The sequence below is a fragment of the Ictalurus punctatus genome, chromosome 24, assembly GCF_001660625.3.
Source record: "Ictalurus punctatus breed USDA103 chromosome 24, Coco_2.0, whole genome shotgun sequence".
NCBI lineage: Eukaryota > Metazoa > Chordata > Actinopteri > Siluriformes > Ictaluridae > Ictalurus > Ictalurus punctatus.
In genome coordinates, this window is record NC_030439.2 from 14473160 (window position 1) to 14495573 (window position 22414).

Here is a 22414-nt window from a genome sequence, read left to right on the forward strand (position 1 = left end):
AGAGCAGGTGACATAGTGCTCCGTGCTCGCAGAACTGAATGGACTCTATGCGTTTGTTTTTGAACAAAAGATTAGACAATTTTCCACAGCCTTCTTTGCTCATATTTACATATTTACCAAGGGTGTCAATATTATTGGAGGGCACTATCGATCTATATCTATCTATCTATCTATCTCTACATATATTAACATAATAACATTAGTGAAACTATAAAAGCAGAATATCTAAAAAAAAAAAAAAATTAAAAAGTTAACTAGATAGAATTAAACATATAAGAGTATGAACAGTCACAAACGAAGCTAGCTAGCATGTTAGCTTGAGAATACTTACCCTCAAAGTTGTCGTTATAACTCTAAACAGAGTGCAGTTTGAAACCCTTCTGATTCTTACTAGAGGGGAGTGACAGATACCAACCGCACAATGCGATTGACATTTTTCACAGTAATCCATGCAAGATTCTGTAAACAGCAAGTGTAAAAAGCCATGCTGACAGCGCTCATTGAAATGGTAGGAAAAAATCGCTTCCAGTGCAGCACCGGGAGTTGCTAAATATGACAGTGTTTATTACTACCACAGTTTGCTCTCAGGGAATATTATACCGGAATCTCATATAGCCACTGAGCCACTGAAATACATAGGCAGTAGGCGGCGCATAGAGTCCATTGCTCTCATAAACAATTTCTCTGCATGCTCACTTTGCGCCCACACTTGCACTCTCTAATAAAGATACCGGTTAAATGCCATGCTTTTTTGTATTATAGGAAGATGCTATAGTAGCTCCTCTTGACATTTTCACATAGCACATTAAACTTTGCCTTGATTTCCATCATTAATTGTGAAATATGTCCAGTTCATGGTCATTTCAGGCTGTCTGTTCATTAGTAAGACATGTGATGTATGATATTGGTATAGGACCTTTTTTTTTTTTACCAAGTAAGAGTACGAGTAAATGAGTACATTATCAGACTGATACCAGATACCAGTATCACTACTGGTGCATCCCTAATTCTAACAGCTCTAGGTACACACAGAGACCTATCCTTCCTACTAGAATTTATGGCACTTTATCAAAATATAATTGCTGCCATTGATTTCTAGCCCTTTCTTGGTTCTTCAAGATCACGTACCTGTTGCTAGGCAATCACACCAAGCAAACTGTGGAAATAAGTGAATTTTCAAACACAATGCAGAGGAAGCCATGGCACTGTTTTGGCAGTTCCTGATGGAGGCGGTAATGGAGTGTGGGTGTGAGATGAGGTGGCTGTCTTGAGTATCAGCTTGCATTAGTAGCTGGCTCATTCATTTAAATAAGTGTCAGCGAAAGATATAATCAGATCTAATCAGACACTGAAACCCACACCACTGCGTGCAGAGCAGGTCTAACACAATTAGCACAGACTTGCTCAGCACCTGCATACCTCATCACATCGCTGAACACTAACCAGCCAGTGAAACTCAAACCATTAGAAACTAAAACCATTTAATGCCAGCAATAGTTCTGGGTCATATAATTATTGGAGCATTAGTAGATTTTTATTGTAATATAATAATCTGATGTGTGTTAAAAGTACAGGATGTAAGATTTTGGAATTTTGTCCACTCTGGTAGAAAAATGCTTGATTGTGAGCTACCGTTTGTAACTTGGGTTATACTGTGCTGTTCTCCACCTTGCAAATTACACTCATGGCTGTTAGAGCAAAGTCAATAGACATTCGGATAGAATTCAAGGAATGTCCCAAACCTCCTACTGTACACTAAGTAGTATACCTAAAGAGTAAAGGTGCCAATGGTGTAGTGACATTATTTAGTACACTTGTGATTGCTTACTAGTGTTATGAGACTAAAACAACATTCAGTGTGACAGTTACTGAGCACCAGGTGAAAAGCAAAACCTCTCTACGAACGCCTGTCTAATAGCTACCGTCAGCTGGTTAGCCCATATTACTGTATAATGAATGAACTCCTCACATATCTGTAGATAGCTAGTTAAGTATAAGCTCTGGTTGAAGGGCTGTTAGACGTAGCACACCCACTAATTTTTTAGGAAGCCATGATGCTGCGCCCCTGGAACAGGGAGGTTTTAAGGGCCATGTGCTTGGGCTTGAAACCCTGACCTTCTGATCAGTAACCCAGAAACTTAACCACTACTGCCCCGGAATATTTGTTCCCTAGTCTGTCAATAAAGTTTGACGTGAAACGGATAGTGTTAGCACACTAGCTAAAATTCTCACCAGAGGTTAATATGACTGAAATAAGCAAGCAGGGGGGTCAAATCACTCACTTTCACCCAGTATAACTGAGTTTGAATACAATGAATAGTTGAATAGTTCTGATACAAACTCCACAATGAGAATAAAACAGTTCTTTTTCTTCTTATAGTGTAGTACAATACACTTTCACTGTCTCACTCCCATATGTTTACTCTCGCACTTCCATGATTGGCTATGGCTACTGTCTGTCACCAAGTGAACTGACTTCTTTCATGCCTAAAGTTGGGGCTTTAAATTTTTTTGAAAGTTTGATCTATTTGAGCTAATGTATCACATATGAGTACAAATTTATAGATGATTCCAACTGCTTTGTCTGTGAATTTCTATTATAACTGTCAGAACTCAGAAGCTCAGGAAGATCATATTATACAGTATTTTTCAATCATGTTTGTTTTTAATTTTTAAGAAAAATAAACTACTTACTTACTTACTGCTTTCATATTGTAGCTGTGATGTTGTTGGATATTGTTATGACTGTGAGAGATGCAATAGGCTGAATTAAGTCTAAATTATGCAACTGTGAAAAAAGTCTCAAAATTTATCAAAATAAAGAAACACTTTTTCTAGCAATGTTACCTCTATTACGCCTAAAACTCATCATCTTTCTAATGAAGAAAAATAGTTTATTTTTTAAATTAAGTTTTTTATTGAATAATAAATAAATGCCTTTCTGTTCATAATTTATGCTTTTAACACAGGGTAAAACATTATTATTTTTTTACATGTTACATTATCATTTAATGCTGTCAACATTGAAAATTATTGTCTGGGAATTACTTGACAAATTGTAGAGGTTTTGTGAGTTTCACTCCTTTCTAGAGTGTATATTTTAAAAATATTTTTAACAAGCTGATATTTATTGCTGAATTTCTACTGATTATCAAACACAATGATAATCATTGTAGTCAACAGCGTTGTGCTGAGCACCCTATGAGAACAACCAGGAGGGAAATGTGATGAACAAACAAACCAGAATGAAACTGGGTAAAAGTAATATTTTTTCTTTACAGTATGTATTTACCCAAGTAAAGATTAAGAAGTGTCTAATAACTAACATTAGTGCACCTCTCCGATGTCCTGCTCGAACAATGACATCTGTCTCCATCCTGCCCACATTTATTAAATGTTTCAGCAGCAATTAGAATGCACTCATCCTTCGTAATCATAATTTCAGTTCTGAATGATGGAACAAAGTGTCTTATTGGGAATAAAACATGTTGCACGCACTAAAGCGTTTAGCAGCTCATCTGTGAAATGGTGGTCAGATTATAATTTGAAGACTTCATTTTTGTTCTGTTAGGAGAAACCTTACATCTCACAAAAGAGTTCAGACGTACTCAAATAGTTCATTTAGATCCCTTTATTACTCCATGGGTTACAGTGTGACACTAAACGAACAGGACATTAGGCACCACGGCCTTTCACATTCCTCTGGTCTGAAGCTACATCCTGCCTAAAACCAGTGTACATTCAAGAAACAGGCAGGCCAACAGAAATAGCACAGTATGCTGCGCACAAGTCTCTTTTCCAATCAAGTCAATGTTACACCACACACCAATATTAGCACATTCGCAAAAATGTTTCACATGGGCAACATCGTATTCTTACTCTTACTTATTTGGATAACTTGAAGTCCTTGATATTTATTCATCTTGCACCTCATGTTTGCTCATATCCTTTCACTGGTTGCATAGTTTTAATGAATAAATTCACAAATATCTTTTCCCAAAGGCTAATTTGTTGAGGCCCTATCCAATATCCTTCATATAGAACCTTATCATCATTGCACCCTCTTTTTGGAGAGGTTAAAGGCTTATATTAACAACAGGCTGAATCATGCTCTTGCTGTAAATGAACTGTTTTGTCAAGCACTACAGCATGGCTCCTGTGCGAAATTTAAAAAATAAATAAATAAACAAATCTCTGGCATTGTTTTGAGTTAACTGTATGAAATACACCTGTATGAAGTCAGCAACCGCTTGTATCCAAGGTACATGTGCAAATATGACCCAGTGAGGTACGGTTGCATGTATAAATGTGTCTCAGAGTGCTTTTACTCTACTGCTCTGAGTTCTACGTTTGTTTACTTTCTGAGTGTATGGTTGTACTTTATGGCTTTAGGTGAACATTTGGCTCGATTGCTGTGTAACTCTGATGAACGTGGTTCTGCGGCTAAGCTCTTTGAGTTTGGCCGCTCCTACATATGTGCAGGTGGAGCGCAGGCCGCCTAGGATGTCTCTGATGGTGTCCTCAACATCACCTTTATACGGCACCTGCACAGTCCTGCCCTCAGACGCCCTACAGAGACAAAAATCAGGATCAGGACATGAATAAAGTACATCTTCGATGAAAAGTAAAAATAAGACCTAGACTACCTGCAGTGTGGAGAAGTGCGCAAGGGTCTGGTCTACTGATCAGAAGATTGTGAGTTCAAATCTTGGCAACTGACAAGCTGCCAATCTTGGGCCCTTAAGCATGGCCTTTAACCAGTTATTTGGAACCTTAATTACTCAGCTCAATTGTAAATATATAGTTGCAAATGCATAAATGATTAAATGATTGAAATCATTAGTTGTGTCAAAAATATTCCCTTCAAATTGAGACCATAGAATTACAAGGTTCCATGTGAACCATAATGTTTTGACGCTCAATAAGGTCAAAGTAGATACAGTCTCAGCCTCACATGCTTCATCCATAGACTAAAGAGCATCTAATAATTATTGTACACTTTTTAACCTTCATAATCTCTAAAGCTGCAATTTATTTGGCATTCCAAGTTTACGTGTACTCACGTCCATGTATCTGAATACCAGCAGGAACACCTTTTGAACACTGTGACACATAGGGCTTTTTGGAGCAAGATAGTCTCTGGACTGGGGGGGATGAAGTGGATATCCAATCATAAATGAACTGGATATCGGATGCTTACAAAGTGGTAGAATTGCCAAAATTTTGCACTATATAGTAGTTAGAGTGTGGTTTCAGACATGCACACTGACATTGACAATCACCAGTTATACATCTCCTAGTCTTGTGAGCCAAACGTCTGGCTGCGGTTAGCGAACCTGTTATTTTCCATCATTAAACATCACCAAGAACCACCAACTTACATGGAAAAGGGCAGTTGGTATTATAACTGAATAACTATGTTATAACTGTTTCTAACAAAACTCTAATAACTCTAAGATCTGATGCTGTGAACCTTTTCCAATCTATATATCTAACAGTATCTTTTTCAAAAATAACTGTCATTGATTGTTTTCCTGAAAAAAAAGCAAAACAAAGCAAACAAACAAAAAAGAAAACAGTGCATGCAAGCATGTATAACCATTCATATTGCAACGATCATTACACTGAAGCTTGTGGCCAGAAAAGCACAAAAAATTTCTCAAAAAATAAATTCAGTCAAATTGAGAGTCTACTTCACCTGTATTCTGCCACACCACCAACATATTTCTTCATGGCTGTGTCTGAGCTCATGCCATAGAACAGCTTAAACTTCTTTCCATCCTTTTCAATGACTTCACCGGCACATTGGTCATGCCCTGCTAGCATTCCTCCTAGCATGACGAAATCGGCTCCTGCGCCTACAAGATCACCAAGGAGACAGGAAATCAGAGAAGTCTCTCAAATGACAGTTTGTATTATGAAAATGACCTGAGAGCAAAACTTACCAAAGGCCTTGGCAACATCTCCTGGGCAACTGCAGCCTCCATCCTGGAGAAGGAACGACAACTTAATATACTACTTACAGAAACTGGAACTAAAAATAAGCTTATTTTAATTTTAAATATAAAGATCTTTCTAAAAGCATAAATAATAATACAAATTATTATTATTATTATTATTAACAACAACAACAACAACAATAGCAATGTCTTTAGAACTCCAATCCTCTGATCTTACAAAAAAAAATCCACCCTGAAACACATTCAATATTTTCAGTGGCAGTAGTGGAAGTAGTAGTAGTACTAGTACTAGTAGTTGTAATAGTGGACACAGCAACCACTGGACTCAAAGTTTTCTTAATGCAATGCAACTATACAATGCAATAATGTTGAGTTACAGCAAAGACGTGGATGTTAGTATTAACGTTGAAGCTTTGGAACTTGATATGTTCGATCAGAGTGAACAGATGATGAAGTGAGAGAGCTGGACAGACTAAAGGACTAAAGCCCTGCTGCATCACTCTCTTTAGGTAGAGATGGAGCAAGGGTTAAATCCTACAGGCACCGCTATCAGCAGGTAGTCAAAGAGCATTGTGGGTAATGTAGGAAACTGTTAACCAAAGTGAAAGTAGACCAACAGGTCGGTGAAAAAAAGGTAAAAAATAAATAAATACTACTACTACTAATAATAAATAAACTCATATTTTTCATTACAAAATAAATCTTTTACACCAGTGAAGATCGAATGTTAGTGATAGCATTTAATAAGCTGTTCAGGGTGGATTTTTCCTTTAACTTCTGTCCAAATGGAATGTTTCTCTTGTGCGATTATATGAAGCACAGAAAGCTAGATGCTGCCCTCTTATGATAAAATAAGGTAAGTGCGACTCGATTTTAAAGCCAGCCATCGTCTAGCCACGATGCATGAAAAGTGTAATCATGCTCACAGAGATGATGTGTCCTTTCAGTCCATGAGCAGAATCTGCACACTCAATAACAGCACTTAACTGAGGGTAGCCCACGCCGGTCTTGATGCGAGTGGTGCACACAGAACCTGCATACACAGTTTTTTAGTTGATTTTGTGAGGTATTCATACAGATGTGTTTTTACTCAGTGATTGCATCTCTATTTAAATTGCAGTCTTGTGTAGAAACAGCTAAACATATTAATTGGTTGTTGTCTTTAGTTTAAAAAAGGAAAATGAGCCATGGCACACACCCGGTCCGATGCCCACTTTGATGATATCGGCTCCAGACAGAATGAGCTCCTCCACCATCTCACCCGTCACAACGTTTCCAGCCTGTTGGGTCCAGAAAGACATGAATGATTGGATTTTTAAAACAGAGCAACAGGTGATTGCTATTTTATGCTTGGGAAAGCATTGACTTGGCTCTCTTACCATAATGGTGTGGTTAGGGAACTTCCCCCGGACTGTTTTGACGAATTCCACAAAGTGCTCGGAATATCCGTTGGCCACATCCAGGCAAATGTACTTAATGAGTGGAATGGCTTCCAGAATGCTGCACAGTTTCTCCAGATCTGCCTGCCCACTGCCTGAGCTCACAGCCACATGCTGAGGAGGAGAGAAAATATGTTGCATATTCACTCATCATGAGGCAATCCAGAAGACAGAACTTTTCCTACTGTGCTTGAATCACTACAAATCACTAAAATGGCACTGCTGCGTTTTCCTCTTGTAATGCGTAGCCTGGCTGTGACTAAAGATTGCTCAATCACACTGTCACTTGGCAAGTGCTTTTTTATGTTACCTCTAGGCACTCTGGATGATTGGATGCAAATGTCTTCCATTCTTCCAGCGTATAATGCTTGTGGATGGCGGTGAAGAGCGTATGCTGAGAAAAAAAAAAAAAAGAAGAAAAGTTCAGAAACAAAACTGTAGGCTCAGTAGGGATGTGACTGAATAAAAATACATTATGCAGAATGAGCAGATAATGTGTTCTGAATGGATACAAATGCAGATTTGAATAGATGGAACATTGTTTGTTTGTTTACAGGCAAAAATAATAACTGCTAAGGGGGAAAGAATTCACACACCGTGCTGACACTGCAGCCATTTCTACCGTCCCCCCAGTATATCCAGGAGGTGGGTAGGTGGGCAAGTAGGTGGGCAAGTACAAGTAGGTGGGCAAGTAGAAGGTGGGTAGGAAGGGCGTAGGTAGGAAGGAAGGAAGGAAGGAAGGAAGGAAGGACATGCCTTCTAGTTTAAGCCACACCCACTTTGGGTTTAAATTCAGATACAGATATGAAGATATGGAGCACTAAACATACAGTGGGAGCCAAAGGTCTGAGACCACTTGTGAAAATGCTTCTATTTTGCATTCCTTTATAATTTAATACAACAATTTTAATTACTAATTATATTATTGATGGCAACTTGGGTGAAAAGTAGAATCTCTGAAATATTTACATGAATTTCAGAGTTTCTTAATATTTGGCACATTCCTGTATTGCTTTAATGAAAGCATGCACTCGAGCTGGCATGGACTCCAAAAGTTTGTGCAAAACCTCATGATCCATTTTAGATCAAATCCATCGGAGTATCGTCTGAACACGTGCTTCAATAGAAAAGATTAGGCATGAGGAAAATCTGACCTTTTGTACAAAGCAGTTACCCTTGTCAAGATCACAAATTTCTTTACATTTATATAGGGACCTAGAAATAGTGCAAAATCCTGAATAGTACATCATTGAACATTTTACTTTCTTTGTTTTAAAGATTTCAAAATTCCAAATCCTTCTTATTATTTCCATTTTCAAATGAAAAAACCCCCCCAGATTTTCAATGTGGTCTCAGATGTTTGGACCCCATTGTATACAGATACAAATACTCTTATTAGATACAGCCCTGTTGCACAGACACATAGTATGTCCATGGAGAGTCTTCTGAAAATGTTGAGTGCATCCCACATGGTTTTAGGATGAAAATGTACATCCCTCTATTTTTAAACAACTCATCTACAGTTGATCTGTTTGGGACATCATTTAGAAGAGAATCATGGGATTTATATGATTTATCCCTTTTTAATCATGAGGTCTTACAGATTCTACAGTATGGTAAGAAGAATTGACAAAGATCTGACAGACATATCAGAAGAATGTGCAAGGTGGGGAGCTCAGTTATAAAGTTACAAAGGTGAGCATAGACGATAATTGAAGAGATTTATTCAGAAGGGGAACTATTAATATGTTAAAATACACTATTTAACAAATTTTGCCCTTAAACCTCATTTTCTAAAATTTGATGTCACTTCATTTTTTCCTAAGGGTGTACAAACTTAGCACTCAGCTGCCAGAAGTGTTAAAACAGACTGCAGGTATTGTGGCAATGTTTCATCACTTACAGTACTGTCTGTGACACAGAAAATGCTCACCTTGCTCATTACCCGGGCGATCTCAAAAGTACCCGTGGTGTCCATGTTAGCAGTGATGATCGGGATGCCACTGTATGTCTGCTTTGAGTTGCGGAATGTGAAAGTCCTCTGAAGGTCTACCTACGAAGGAGATAAACAAGGACAACTACATTAGGACACACACACAAAAAAAACTTTTTAACTTTAACGTAAGTCTGAGTAGGTTGACCAAACATCTGGTATTTCCTTCGACATTTCCTTAATATTAGGTGTTGACGTATTTGACCATTATTTCAGGGATTTTTATTTATTTATTTATTTCTAGATTATTGTCCAGAATGTTTTACACACAGTACATGTACACAACACAGTACAGAGGTAATCACCACTCAGATCAGCCCTCTGCAATACAGAAAACTGAAGGTCAAATCTGGCAAGTAAGTTTTTCTGCTAAAAAAAAAAAAAAGGATATACTTTTAATTAAGTTTATCTTTCAGTCAAAAGAGTAAAAAAATATGATAAAACCTGTTTTTTTCCCCCCATACACACAGCTGAGATTCATACACAGGTCTCACCATTCGCACTACAAAAAAAAGACCAAAAAACATTCAGCATTCACCTTAAAGACTTGATTTGTCCCTGAACAACACATCACTAATGTTAATACTCTGTTGGAGGAGGATGCTGATCAACTCACTGGGGCATTCGAAAAAAGCTTAAAGTGGCTTAATATACCAAAACAATGACCAAGCAACACAAAATCTATCATACTTACCTTTATAAACACTGATCTACACCTTCACAGGTGACGTCATAGATTCTTTTGCATATTTATTAAATCAACATGATAATTTGCATATGAAAATGTGTTACATGAAGAAGTAAAAGACTATTCTCTGGCTTCCTTTGGTGACTTTGTGAGCATGTATTAGCTACTTCAATTGTCTTGAACACAGCCACTATTGATTATAAGCTACTGTCAATTAGCAAAAGGACTCCATAAATGAAATATAAACATACAGATTTGTTGTTGCTTGATTATTGTTGTTTTCATTTAAAGTTTATTGGAAGCCATGCTCCTTTAGTCATTTCTTTGCATTTTTAGTACCATTTTTGATGTCAGAGCAGTAACATATGACTATGTGTTTAAAAAGAAAGCACAGTGTCTTCCTTTCCTCGGAGAAGCATGTTCGATGTGAACAATGTGTAGTGTAATAAATGTAGTTATATTATAATAACCTCAACAATCATCTCATTCCCTCCATCCCATATTACATAATGGATTAATATACTATTATGTGGTCATTCAGTGCTGAGCTTTTTTCAGCACACAACTCTTGTGCGTCATTTCAGGAAAATATAGTATGCAAATTGTATCTAAAAGCATGTTTTAGGAAAATGTACTAAATGTGAAATTTGGAAAGGCTGTTGTTCCCTTTGACTGAATTTCAATGGGAATACTCACACTATTATGCCAGTCAGTTGAATCCAGTTTGTGCTGAATCATTTCCAGGAGCAGTCGAGCCAAATGAGCTATTTACAAGGCACAGGCCTTGTAACTTGATGCATCCTGATCTATCTCTCTCTCTCTCTCTCTCTCTCTCTCTCTCTCTCTCTCTCTCTCTCTCTCTCTCTCTCTTTCTCTCTCTCTCTCTTTCTCTCTCTCTCTCTCTCTCTCTCTCTCTCTCTCTCTCTCTCTCTCTCTCTCTCACACACACACAGTAGCCAATCTAATTGTTAGTGAGGTCCACATTGCAGAAATGTATCATATTTAATATGTTAATCCTGAGTATTAATCCTAACATGTACAATCTTGAGTGTGTACATGTTATCCTTCCAATCTTCCACCAATTGGTCTGACTCCAGAGTGTTTCATTTTACTGAGTTAAATATTTTTATTTCAAAAGACACAAGGTTATCTGCTGATTTCTGAATGATATTATGTGATACTATGCCGTCAATACAATAGCTAATAATGAAGAAGGGATAATCCACAGTTAGGTGTGTGTTACATGATTTTAATCCAGGACGTGGAGACAAAGAACCACCCAACTCAAAGCAGATGTGATTATCCCACTTATACCATGGTCATGTGCCAGCACTGACGAGTTAAATCTGTCATTGATGATTGCAGTGCAAAATTTGACTGAAAAGATCAAAATAACGGTTCATTTCCATTAGTTATTTTATATACGGGTTGTTAGATCTAGAATTCCACCCACTCTAAATCATATACAGAAATAAAATAGTGCAATAAGATTACATTTATTTCAATGAATTATATTAAATAGTTACTAGGGAGAAAGAATTTCCATTTACATTTATTCATTTAGCAGACACTTTTATCCAAAGCGACTTACAAATGAGAAAATACAAGCAAAGTGATATATCAATACAATACAAGTAGTGCTACTATACAAGATCTTTTAATTGAGTTCTAGAAAAGCAAAGTGCACAGAGTAGAGGTGTAAGAGTAAGATTTTTTTTTTTTTTTAAAGGATAATGTGGGGTTGGCATTTTAGGGGTTAGTCATGTGCTCACGGAAGATGCGGGTCTTTAGCTGTTTTTTGAAGATAGTGACAGATTACAAATTCCAATAAATTCTCTCTGTTTTGGACTGTCTGCCATCAGACAATCAAATCAGGAAATCTATAACATGATCTGCTGGCTAGTGACGTCATCCTGCAGGGAATGCAAAGCTTCTCTAATGCACAAGATCATTAGCTGAGGTGGTCTCATGGATTATGAAGCAGAAACTGGGCGTATATTGCAGTATTGCCTCTTTTCAGTTACGAAACGTCATCTTTTTAAGCTCTCAAACAGCAGCAAGATACCAAATGGCACCTAAAGTGGCGAAACTGGAGGTTTTGGAATTTATGGACTCTCTGGTAAGACTTAACAGACTGTAAAGCAGATGTGATGGCTATTGCGTAAAAATGATAACCTGTTGTGTGTTATTACGCAAACGCAAAGGAAACCTATTGAGTGGAACGATATATTTAGAAGATCATTGCCATTTAAAACTAAATTGCCATTTAAATTGCCTGGCCAGGAGACTTCCAGGAAAACAATGGCATTTGGACTCATTTAGTGCATTACGGCGCACTGCATTGTGGGTGTCTCTCAAACATTCACTTAAGCAGACAGTGTTGAAGAACAGTTGCACCAGAGTGGAATCTATTTTCAGAGGCATTAAGAACACAGGACTATTTTTAAACATTTTCAGCATGTAGCTCGGCTCGAGTTGCTCTACCTTAGTGTGATCAGTTGTCACCATAAGTCACCTCTCCCTTGGGGTTGTGTATCTGAGCCGGATTCAGGTTGCATCAACACAACATACCGAAGGAGATAAGAAACACTCAGTAGACACACGTCGACCAGCTACAGATCCGCAATGATCAAAAGCAGCCTCTTTGAGAAAACTAAATATGGGTCTAAATAAAGCCTTGCCAAGTTAGTTTGACCTCAGCAAGGTCAGCACTCCCATTCTCCCAAGCTTTAAACTCCACTTTGACAGTTTTACCTCTCACACAGCCTTCTGATCTTACCTCAGACCGGCTCTTTAGGCTGCTCCTCTTTGGTCTCAACAGGACATCTTTAAAGTCCAGTTTGAGGTCGGCGTCCACTCGTGGCATGGCTGAAGGCCTGAGTGTGGATGAGATTCTCCTGTGCTGGGCTGGTGCGCGTGCTGTTACACAGCTCCAGGCACCAAACCCGAATCGGCAGAAGCCCAGCGTATTTATAGAGTGCTAAGGGCCATCCCACCCCAGGCCCCCATGGCTTTATTTGGCGAGGGCCATACTCTACCTCTTGTTTCCTCGCTCTCTGCTTCGTCCCTGCTCTGTCTTCTCTCCTCTTACAGTGTGGAGTAGCAGCAGCCGAGGCAGGCACATTTCCCGTCTGGCCAGCTGACACACATAAACACACATTCGTGTACACACACACACACACACACACACACACACACACACACACACACACACACACACACACACACACACACACACACACACACACACACACACACACACACACACTGCGGCTCTGCTCAGCACTGCAGTATGCGCAGCAGAACACGTTCAGAAGCAGAACACTAGCTAGACTTTCAGACCACCCCCTGGGGACTATGGGGGAAGGGAAAAGGGGTAAATGAAAGAAGAGGACAAACAAAGAAGGGATGAGGATGAAAGCATCTAATCTCATCCACTCTTGCTTGTTTATTATTTTTTTGAAAAGCATGACAATGAAATGTGGAGTTATTTTTTAATGATGTAAACAATTAATTTTAGGACTTGATTTGACATTTAAGACAGTATTTCAGACAGTATGGTTGATTTAACGGTGGGGGGTTGGGCGAGAGAGAGAGAGAGCACAGGCAATTATAATAAAGTGATGAACAATTCCGTACATTTACATTACATTTACTGCATTTGGAACACACTCTTATCCAGAGCGATAAACATTTTATCTCATTAATATAACTGAACAGTTGAGGGTTAATGGCCCAGCAGAGGCAGCTTGGTGGTGCTGGGATTTGAACTCATGGCTTTCTGATTAGTACCCCAACATCTTAACCACTGAGCTACCAATTCCCATACACACAGATATATAAAATGAGGTCAGATTTAAAAATGAACAGTTATAATTTATTAGGCAGAGATTGTAATTCAGTGATTTGTATAGAGTGAATGTATAAAACTTGATACAAACATTGAAAACTTCTTAATGATCAGTACAAAAAAAAAAGTTAAGGCAAAACATTAAGGCAAGATCCACCCTTGTATAAAATCACCTAGAAACTTCTCTCCCTATGAAGCAGGCCGTTAAGCCACTCCGTCCAGTTTGATGGCCCAGGCCTCAGCGGCACTGCTCGGCAGCTCAGGCAGCAGCATGATCAGTCCAGAGGAATGTAGAGGAGCCCATTTTAAAGGCTCAGAGCTTCCCAACAGAGTCACCTAAACAAATGAAGGACCATAAGACTTATCCTAATTTGTCTGGAATGCACTAGTGCTGCATAATTAATTGCAGTTTCATTATGATTTCCAGCTTTCTTAATGAATTAATTAATTGCAATACTGATAAGTATGCCCAAATCAGAATATAGAATAACTAAGCCGATTTTGAGGCTGATTTTCTTCTACCAGTGACGTACAAAGGTGTCCAGATTTTAAGCAGGTCTTAAATGACCATCATCCCATATTATCCTGTGGTGTAGCACACTCCCTTCACTGTTTATGTAAATGCTAACAACATCAGGCAAATTTGCTTAATTCAGTTGTAGGTTGCTTTGTATGATGTGCATGCAAATTTATGTACATGATTTGTGAGCTTAATTTGAAAGTGTGTGGTGTTTTTTTTTTCCTGGGCAAATCTTGTAGTGTGAGTGTTAATTGACTGAAAGAAGACCCAGGAATAAAACATCTGTGAAATCGATCATTTCTCACATTTTCAACATTGGTTAGGATTGTAGAAATGTCTGACCTCTGAAAATGTTCCCAAACACATCAACACCACAATCCAAATCTATTTTATAAGCCATCACTAAAGATGTCCAAGCAAGTCAGGCTGAACCGATAATTGCACACAATCCTGGCTTATTTATTAACATATTTACAGCCAGGTCCTTTTAATTTACTGTATCCTTTAAAGGCCAACATTATGTGCATACGGAGGAGTCTGACTTTGCTTTCTAATTTAAATGGGTTAAATAATTCTAACAGATAATTGAAAAATAATGTAGAATATAAACAAAAAATATCTGTGAATCATTTCAGCCATTATCACGGAGCCTTATTAAACATTATTAGTAAATAAATAAGTAAAAATCTTTGCGAAGCCTTCAGAAATACATACCACGGTGGTGTCGGAGGTCACAGGAGAGGAGAGCTCGAATGAGTACTGCATCGGTCTGGTGTGAAAGATGGCATACACAGCAGTGCCTTTGGAAGTGTACCTTTGAACAAAAAGACAGGAATCGTTATATAATAAGACCCTCATGTATTCCTAAAATATGGTTTCTTATTTTGGGAGATGCGAAACACACTGTAGTCAGCAATTTTAGGGCAGAGTCATCTTTTGGATTATTGAAGATTTGATGGATGCTTTATGTCAGGAATAAACCATGACAGCATGCTGTTATAGGAAAATAATCAATGACATGGTGGTGTGATGTGGTCTGATTTGAAGTGGAGTTACTGCAACCAACCAGAAGAGGAGCAAAACGCTTCTGTCGTATATGACAACAAATTGGCAACGATTACAATTATTTTAATATAAAATGAATATCACGTCATACTGTAACAATATGTAATGCTGAGGAATGTCAGTGAAGTATGTCCTGTCACTTATATTAGCAGCTATAGACAGTAGTTCCATTACTACCTTTTTTCCCCCCTCACTAGAAGTTAAGAACACAAACAAGGGGGGAGGCAGGGGGATGCTATAAGAGCAGGAGGCTAGCAGAGTAGTAGTGGTGGCTTTGTTGGGCGGTTGAGGCTCTGGGTTACCGATCAGAAAGTCGGTGGTTCAAACTGCCACTGCTGGGCCCATGAGCAGGGGCACCGTATCATGGCTGACCCTGAACTCTGACCGCAACTTCCTGGCATGCTGGGGTATGCGAAAAAAAGAATTTCACTGTGCTGTGACCAACAAAGACTCATTATTATGTAACTGACACAAGTTTAAGCAGGTATTGTCTATTGTTATTCAAAATATAATTAATCCAGCTAGCCAAGTGTCTGTTAGCTTGAATGAATTATTGTACAGGGTGATTGCTGTTGCTAAGAAAGAACAACTTCCTGGACCTTTCCTTGCTACACTGGAGCTGAAGGAGTCTTTACTGAATTTGCTCTGTTGTTTGAGCAACAGGTCACACGCACAGAGAGCAGGCAGGATGAACCATCAGGTAACACGTGATTATGCTCACCTGTGTTGGATTAGCCCGAGTTTACTTACGTGGGCCGTTTGTGTTTTCAGGCGCCCGTAACAAGTCAAACAGAGAGAGCATGTGTTTTGCAAGATAAAGTAAGTTAACAGAAAAGCAAAAGTATTTTTAAATACTTTTGTATTTAAGTATTTTTAACCCCAGAAATAGAATAATTTTTTTTTTTTTTTTTTTTGGAGTTGTCACAAGCCTGCCACCCGTTCCTCATTTCCTACCCAATCCAGGGAAGTCTTACAGATGTGTTTTCCAATTATTATTTTTTTTTTTTTTACAGGCCCTACATAAATCTACTTTTGTCTCATTTGACAGCATACTGCACATGATACAGTCTACCATTACAGCTCACTTCTGTAATTAACACAAGGAAGTCTAAAGATTAAAAAAATTAAAAATAAAACCAAGAACAAAGAAAAAAAAAAACCCTCACCAGACTGGAACAGTGGCATTCTCGGTCTGAACTCTCCATGGTGTGGTGGAGTAGATGGCCTCACCATTAACCTTCAACCAGGCACCAACACCTCGGAGCCGCTCTTCAAACAAGGGTGAAATCATGCCATCGGACGTAGGTCCGATATTCAGCAGGTAATTTCCTCCATAAGTCACAGTGAAGACGAGATCCTGTAATGGATAAAAGTGTGATGAGAAAATGTGACTTTGATAGGGAACAGTCAGGGGCATGCTGTTATAGGAATAGATGGTGATGATAGGCTGGTGTGATGTGGCCAGACCCTGAAGTTGATTATTTTCCTATAACAGCATGTTCTGAAGTGTTTTATTCCTCTTATACCACAACACTTTGCCAATGACTCAAATTTTTTAACTTATCAGTGAATGGCATGTTATACTTTGTTTTAAATTAGATTATAGTTACATTTAACGTTGTGCATTGTCCACAAGACTAGTTCCTGTTATCGGTTTCGTTACAACCGTTATAAACAACGGTTCCCTTTCTTTTATCTTGCTCTTGAAATGTATAAGGCAAAGTAATAAGGCAGAAAAAAAAAACAACACAGCACATTCTTAATCCATTTATTATTAGATAGCAATGTTAGCAACATATTTCACCTTAATAATGGTGGGCAAATCCATCAAATCACTGAGCCTGATGTTCCTACGATAACCCCAGGAGTACGTGTCTATTGAATTACATTTCTCCCATTTGTGTTTGGGCATTGTGGATGGAGTGAACTTATCAGCACAGTTGTAGTAACCGCCATGTTTACAGTATGTTCCGTTCCCCCATCTGTCATTCACCACAATTACATCCTGCAGAAACAGAGTTACAACATAAAGATCCAGTTTAAATCCAATTATCAAGTAGATTATCATGTACTGTATATCCTACACAGGCTAATTTTACCCACCTTCACTGGACTGTCATTGTAAAGCCAGGCTAAAAATTCAGTGGAGTTCCAGTAAGTGTCAGGGGCTTCCCAGTCCCCATCTGACCAGATCAGCTCTGGTTTGTACCTGAAAATACAAAAAGGTGTCATTAGCTAATAAACGCTGCTTGGTACAATATAAAAGGCTGAAATTGGATGACATGGCAAATAACCAACTTAAGTAAAGCACAATCAATAAAATCATGCGTGATCATTTCTCTTATCTTAGAATTTCTGTTAACGGTGTTTTAGTGTTTTATATCCATTTTAAAAGACATGTAATGAGAGTGTGTGACTGTCCCAGCTTACTTTGTGACAAGGTCAACAAGCTCTGGCAAGACTTTGGTATAAACAAATTCCTGGGTCTTAAAGCCTGACTGCTTGTCTTTTAGATACAGGGGATTGAACCATTCATACAACGAGTGGTAAAGTCCATAGTGCAGAGACCTGTAGGAAATGTTCATAAACATGTCAATGTCAATACAAGGACATTAAGGATATTAATCAAGTCTGGGGAGAAGTGATGTGCCCTGATGTGTCAAAATTACTATTACTTCCCCAAAGTTGACTATTTTCCAATACCAGCAGTGTGTTATTACTTTTCAGCATTTTACCCAGACTAACAGTTTTTTATTTTATTTACTAAAGATATGCATGTTGCATCAGCAAAAAAAGTTAGTTCCTGTCATCGCTACATTTTCACACCCATCAACAATCATTTCCTCACCAGCCTCTCATTTCTGTAAAACCAAAAAAAAAAAAAATAATCTAAAAGGTACAGCTTTACCACTGACTGTTACAAAGCACTGACACTGAAGACGATGCAAATTTTTTATTTTTTTGAGGATATATATATATATATATATATATATATATATATATATATATATATATATATATATATATATATATATATATATATATTTAAATCAATAACTGCACACATTTTTAATCGGTTTAGGAGTCTCCACCCAGAGGTGGGTAGTAATGCACTACATTTACTGGAGTAACTTTTTGAACATACCAGACAGCCTTTCAAGGAGAGATGTGACTTACAGTTCTCCATGTAGTCCGAGATTCGGGATTTTCCCTTCATTTTAATCAGATCTGAAGTAACTAGTAACTTGCTACTTGAGTAGTTCTCATTGGATACTTTATTACTCTTACTCAAGTCATTATTAATATTATTACTTTCACTGTTACTTTAGTAATTATCTTTATAAGTCATTTTACTTGTACTTGAGTAAATATTTTGGGCTACTCATCTCGGTCTCCACCACACAAGTCCCTGTGATTGAGATGTTACTATAGAAACGATAAGTTAATAGAAAAAAGCACATTAATATAAACTTTGCAGTTACAACTACTTTAAGAACTCCTGACATACTGGCCAATCAGAATTGAGGATTCAACAGCACTGTGGTATAAATTTGTATACACACACACACACACACACACACACACACAAGAAAGCACAAAGGCTGCACACACCTCTTCCTAATGGCAGTCCCCAGCTCTCCGACGAGGTCCCTGTGAGGCCCATTATCAACGGAGTTCCAGTTCCATGATGTTGGCGATCCCCAGTTAGTGAAACCTTCATGGTGTTTCGTAGTGAAAACAACGTACCTGTGTGGTGTTCAGAAACAAAACACTTAGGACAGGGTTATTATAGTAAACTGGACTGGCACGAACACCTGAAACACCACATCAATAGGTGTTCCCTAGATGAACCGGTTATGTTAGATCCAGAGTGTGATTACTTAGGATTTGTTCTGTGGTGATTACTTAGGATTTGTTCTGTGGTGCAAAAATAAACACACACACTGCCAGATATGAATGTTTTGGCTTTATAGTTGCTCTATGGTTCCTAATACTCAATTATATCTACAGGTTCTCTTGTGTAACATGAGCAGGACATGATACATTAGGTCTGAGTTCATAAACATCTCAGAGTTGTGTTGTTGGGGTGACCTGAAGCAGGCTGGTCACAGGAGATACCCTTACATTCTGATGGATCTGGAATGTTTTGGTAAGAGAGAGTGGGACAATATTGCTAAGTCAAGATGTGACATGCTGATAGACTGGATGGTGTGAAAAAAAAAAAAATCAAAAGGTGCTTCAACAAAGTATTAGTTTAAGGGTGTGCATACTTGCGCAACCAGTTTATCGTATAAACTAAATAAATAAATAAATCCTACAAAGTTTCTGTATGTTTTTTGTTCGTTTGTTTTTTTTTTACATTTAATTTCACATTGAGGGTGGAAAAAGTTCGGACATAATCTACAGGGTGTCCCAAAAGTCTCCATACATAAAGGAAATGAACACTTTTTTTTTTTTTTTTTTTTTTTGCAAAATGTCTCCCAAAAGTTTTCATACTTAGTTTATATTATATTATATTTTTTCAGATGGCCTTTAAGAACACCTTTGACAAAAGAAGACTGTATTGAAATCATTCTCATGGCTGGATCCGGAAACTGTCACAAGGTTGCGATGGTAAACACATCACTCTCACACACTTTAGATACTCTTTGGATACTCACTTGGCCCCGGAAGCCTCGAACACTTCCGCCCAGTAGTCTGGCTCGAAGAACTGGGCGTTAAACTGCGGTGCGAACTCTGCGTATGTGAATCCCGGAGGATAATTCTTCATCATGAACTGGATGTATGAAGGATCCAGTGCACCCTTCCAGTACCACCAGAACCACTCACTGCCGAAAGCCGGTACTGAAAACACCCCCCAGTGGACGAACAGCCCGAACTTGACCTCGTCGTACCATGTAGGCAGAGGTCTGGCATCCAGACTCTTCCAGTCGGGCTTGTACCGCTCTCCACTGACCAACGCGCAGCACACGGCGCACAGCAGCGGCGTCCACAGCATCGTTTAATCTGAAACAGCAGCAGGTGAGGAGGACTGTAGCGTTCCTTTACTGCAAGCTCTAATCACGCGATCGAACAGGATATTCGACTGCAGGGTCACGTGATCTTCCGTATGAGACCTCCCTGAGATTACAATAAAACATCCTAATACCAGGAATTTGAATGTAGACTCGACAGGTTTTGCTTGTTCGCTGTGGTGGTCGATCATATGACTCGTTTTGCGTCGATCACATGGTTTTTTCTAGGAGCGTTTGGTGCGTCGTTACTGCGTCGCTTTTACGCATTTAGCATACACAGTAGTGATGGGAAGTTCGGATCATTTCGCTGACTCGGATCTTTGTATGACGTTCAGCAAAATGAATGAATCTTTTTTTTGTCATTTCTTTTACGAATCTCTCTCTCTCTCTCTCTCTCTCTCTCTCTCTCTCTCTCTCTCTCTCTCTCTCTCTCTCTGTGAAACGAATCAATCTCTAAGACAACTCGTTCTTCCCGAGCCATAGTAAAGATTCGTTCAAAATGAACGACACATCACAAAATTTATACATTCATTATTATACATTCATTAAAATGCAATTATTGGACATTTTTGTGAACTGGGAGGATGGAAATGTATGACTTTTGCCTGTATATCTATTCTTAATATATTTATATAATTGTGATATTTTACTGAGGGGAAAAAAACTGAAAAGATATCAACTTTACACTTTGCAGTCATTGAGCTTTTGACAACAAAATCAAAATCCACTGAAGATTATTCAAACGTGTTCATATAATATCCTGGCTATTTAGCCACAAACGTGCCATAGAGCTTTTATTATTATTATTATTATTATTATTATTATTATTATTGTTATTATTATTATTGTTATTATTATTATTATTATTATTATTATTATTATTATTATTATTATTATTATTATTCCTGTGCTATCCACTGACAGAACACACTAGGCCCAGTTGAACTCATTTAATTGTGCGGCTATTATAATGTATTTAATGATGCAATTTAATAATGGTATATTGTGATTTCTACTCCTGTAACAAAATAAAAACATCAGACATCTGGAGACTCCTGTACCACTGCTGTATAAAACAATCAGCTGTTAACAGTGACCAAAGCCTCTCAGCATTGTGCCATCCAGAACAAAACTAGGAATAAAGACAAAGACACAAGTCCATTGAAGGGCACCACGGACACACACATTCACAACTGGAGCAATTTAACCAATTCACTCATGAGTTTATGAGAGTTTTCTCTCTGGAGAACGCTGTGAACTTTTTCTCCTCTCCTTCACAGCCCATATCACAGGAATGTGTCTTTCTCCCTTAGTTTCTCTTATCTTGCACCTGGTACCAACAGCCTGCCATTTTTACCTTGACCGATGATCACATATATATATATAATCGTCTAGACTTTGCTATCTGACCTTGTGTGTGTGTCTTATGGCAACTCTGCCAAGGCCTCGATACAGGATATAGCTGTGAAAGTGTGACTGTGCCTTTTATTCTCATCCTCATCAATTTCATATTTTATATTTTATACATCCTCAAAAGATTTTCTAACATCACATGAGAGAACATGTCAAACTCCACACAGACAGTAACTCAAACCGGGTGTCTGGAGCTGTGTTATATTTATAAAGGAACTAAATTTAGTGACTGTGGCAAGTCTACACATTTCTTTAATGTAGCATCATTTTGACAATTATTGATATTTACTTCTTCAAAAATGAGAAATTCCAATTTGTATCAGATATCCAGTATAAAAACCGAATTACCGCAGTGGCCTGCTGTTTGACAGACGCTCTGGCTAAAGTATTAAAGCTGAAATATAAGGCTATACTTTAACTACTCTCTGGTTAGGCTCTGAGGTTTGCTAATATGTGGATTATATGATTGGG

General features: G+C 38.2%; 2 protein-coding genes across 2 annotated transcripts; both read right to left on the bottom strand.

The window, feature by feature from the left end:
* Positions 1–3616: 3616 nt before the first annotated feature.
* gmpr (guanosine monophosphate reductase) lies at positions 3617–13256 on the bottom strand. Its single transcript, XM_017454889.3, has 9 exons — positions 12860–13256; positions 9333–9452; positions 7710–7793; positions 7340–7513; positions 7159–7240; positions 6887–6993; positions 5946–5988; positions 5699–5858; positions 3617–4569 (listed from the first exon to the last, which is right to left on the bottom strand). The coding sequence occupies exons 1-9, from the start codon at positions 12944–12946 to the stop codon at positions 4389–4391; spliced, it is 1038 nt and encodes a 345-aa protein (XP_017310378.1). The 5' UTR covers positions 12947–13256; the 3' UTR covers positions 3617–4388.
* Positions 13257–13560: 304 nt separating this feature from the next.
* On the bottom strand, positions 13561–20738 carry fuca1.2 (alpha-L-fucosidase 1, tandem duplicate 2). The gene is made up of 8 exons (XM_017454888.2): positions 20177–20738; positions 19128–19262; positions 17946–18083; positions 17619–17724; positions 17320–17520; positions 16682–16872; positions 15165–15264; positions 13561–14266 (listed from the first exon to the last, which is right to left on the bottom strand). Exons 1-8 carry the CDS (start codon positions 20512–20514, stop codon positions 14135–14137), a joined length of 1341 nt encoding a protein of 446 aa, XP_017310377.1. The 5' UTR covers positions 20515–20738; the 3' UTR covers positions 13561–14134.
* Positions 20739–22414: the final 1676 nt, after the last annotated feature.

What these genes read in the sequence shown, in the direction of transcription:
- gmpr (XM_017454889.3), bottom strand. Translation starts at nt 12,946, where the DNA reads ATGCCACGAGTGGACGCCGACCTCAAACTGGACTTTAAAGATGTCCTG. An exon ending in CAAAGTGGGCATCGGACCGG is followed by an intron (nt 6,994 to 7,158) that starts GTGTGTGCCATG and finishes CTGTGTATGCAG; the next exon opens with GTTCTGTGTGCACCACTCGC. An exon ending in AGATGTTGCCAAGGCCTTTG is followed by an intron (nt 5,859 to 5,945) that starts GTAAGTTTTGCT and finishes GTGATCTTGTAG; the next exon opens with GCGCAGGAGCCGATTTCGTC.
- fuca1.2 (XM_017454888.2), bottom strand. Translation starts at nt 20,514, where the DNA reads ATGCTGTGGACGCCGCTGCTGTGCGCCGTGTGCTGCGCGTTGGTCAGT. An exon ending in ATTTGCCCACCATTATTAAG is followed by an intron (nt 16,873 to 17,319) that starts GTGAAATATGTT and finishes TATCCATTACAG; the next exon opens with GATCTCGTCTTCACTGTGAC. An exon ending in AATGCCACTGTTCCAGTCTG is followed by an intron (nt 15,265 to 16,681) that starts GTGAGGGTTTTT and finishes TTTTGTTCAAAG; the next exon opens with GTACACTTCCAAAGGCACTG.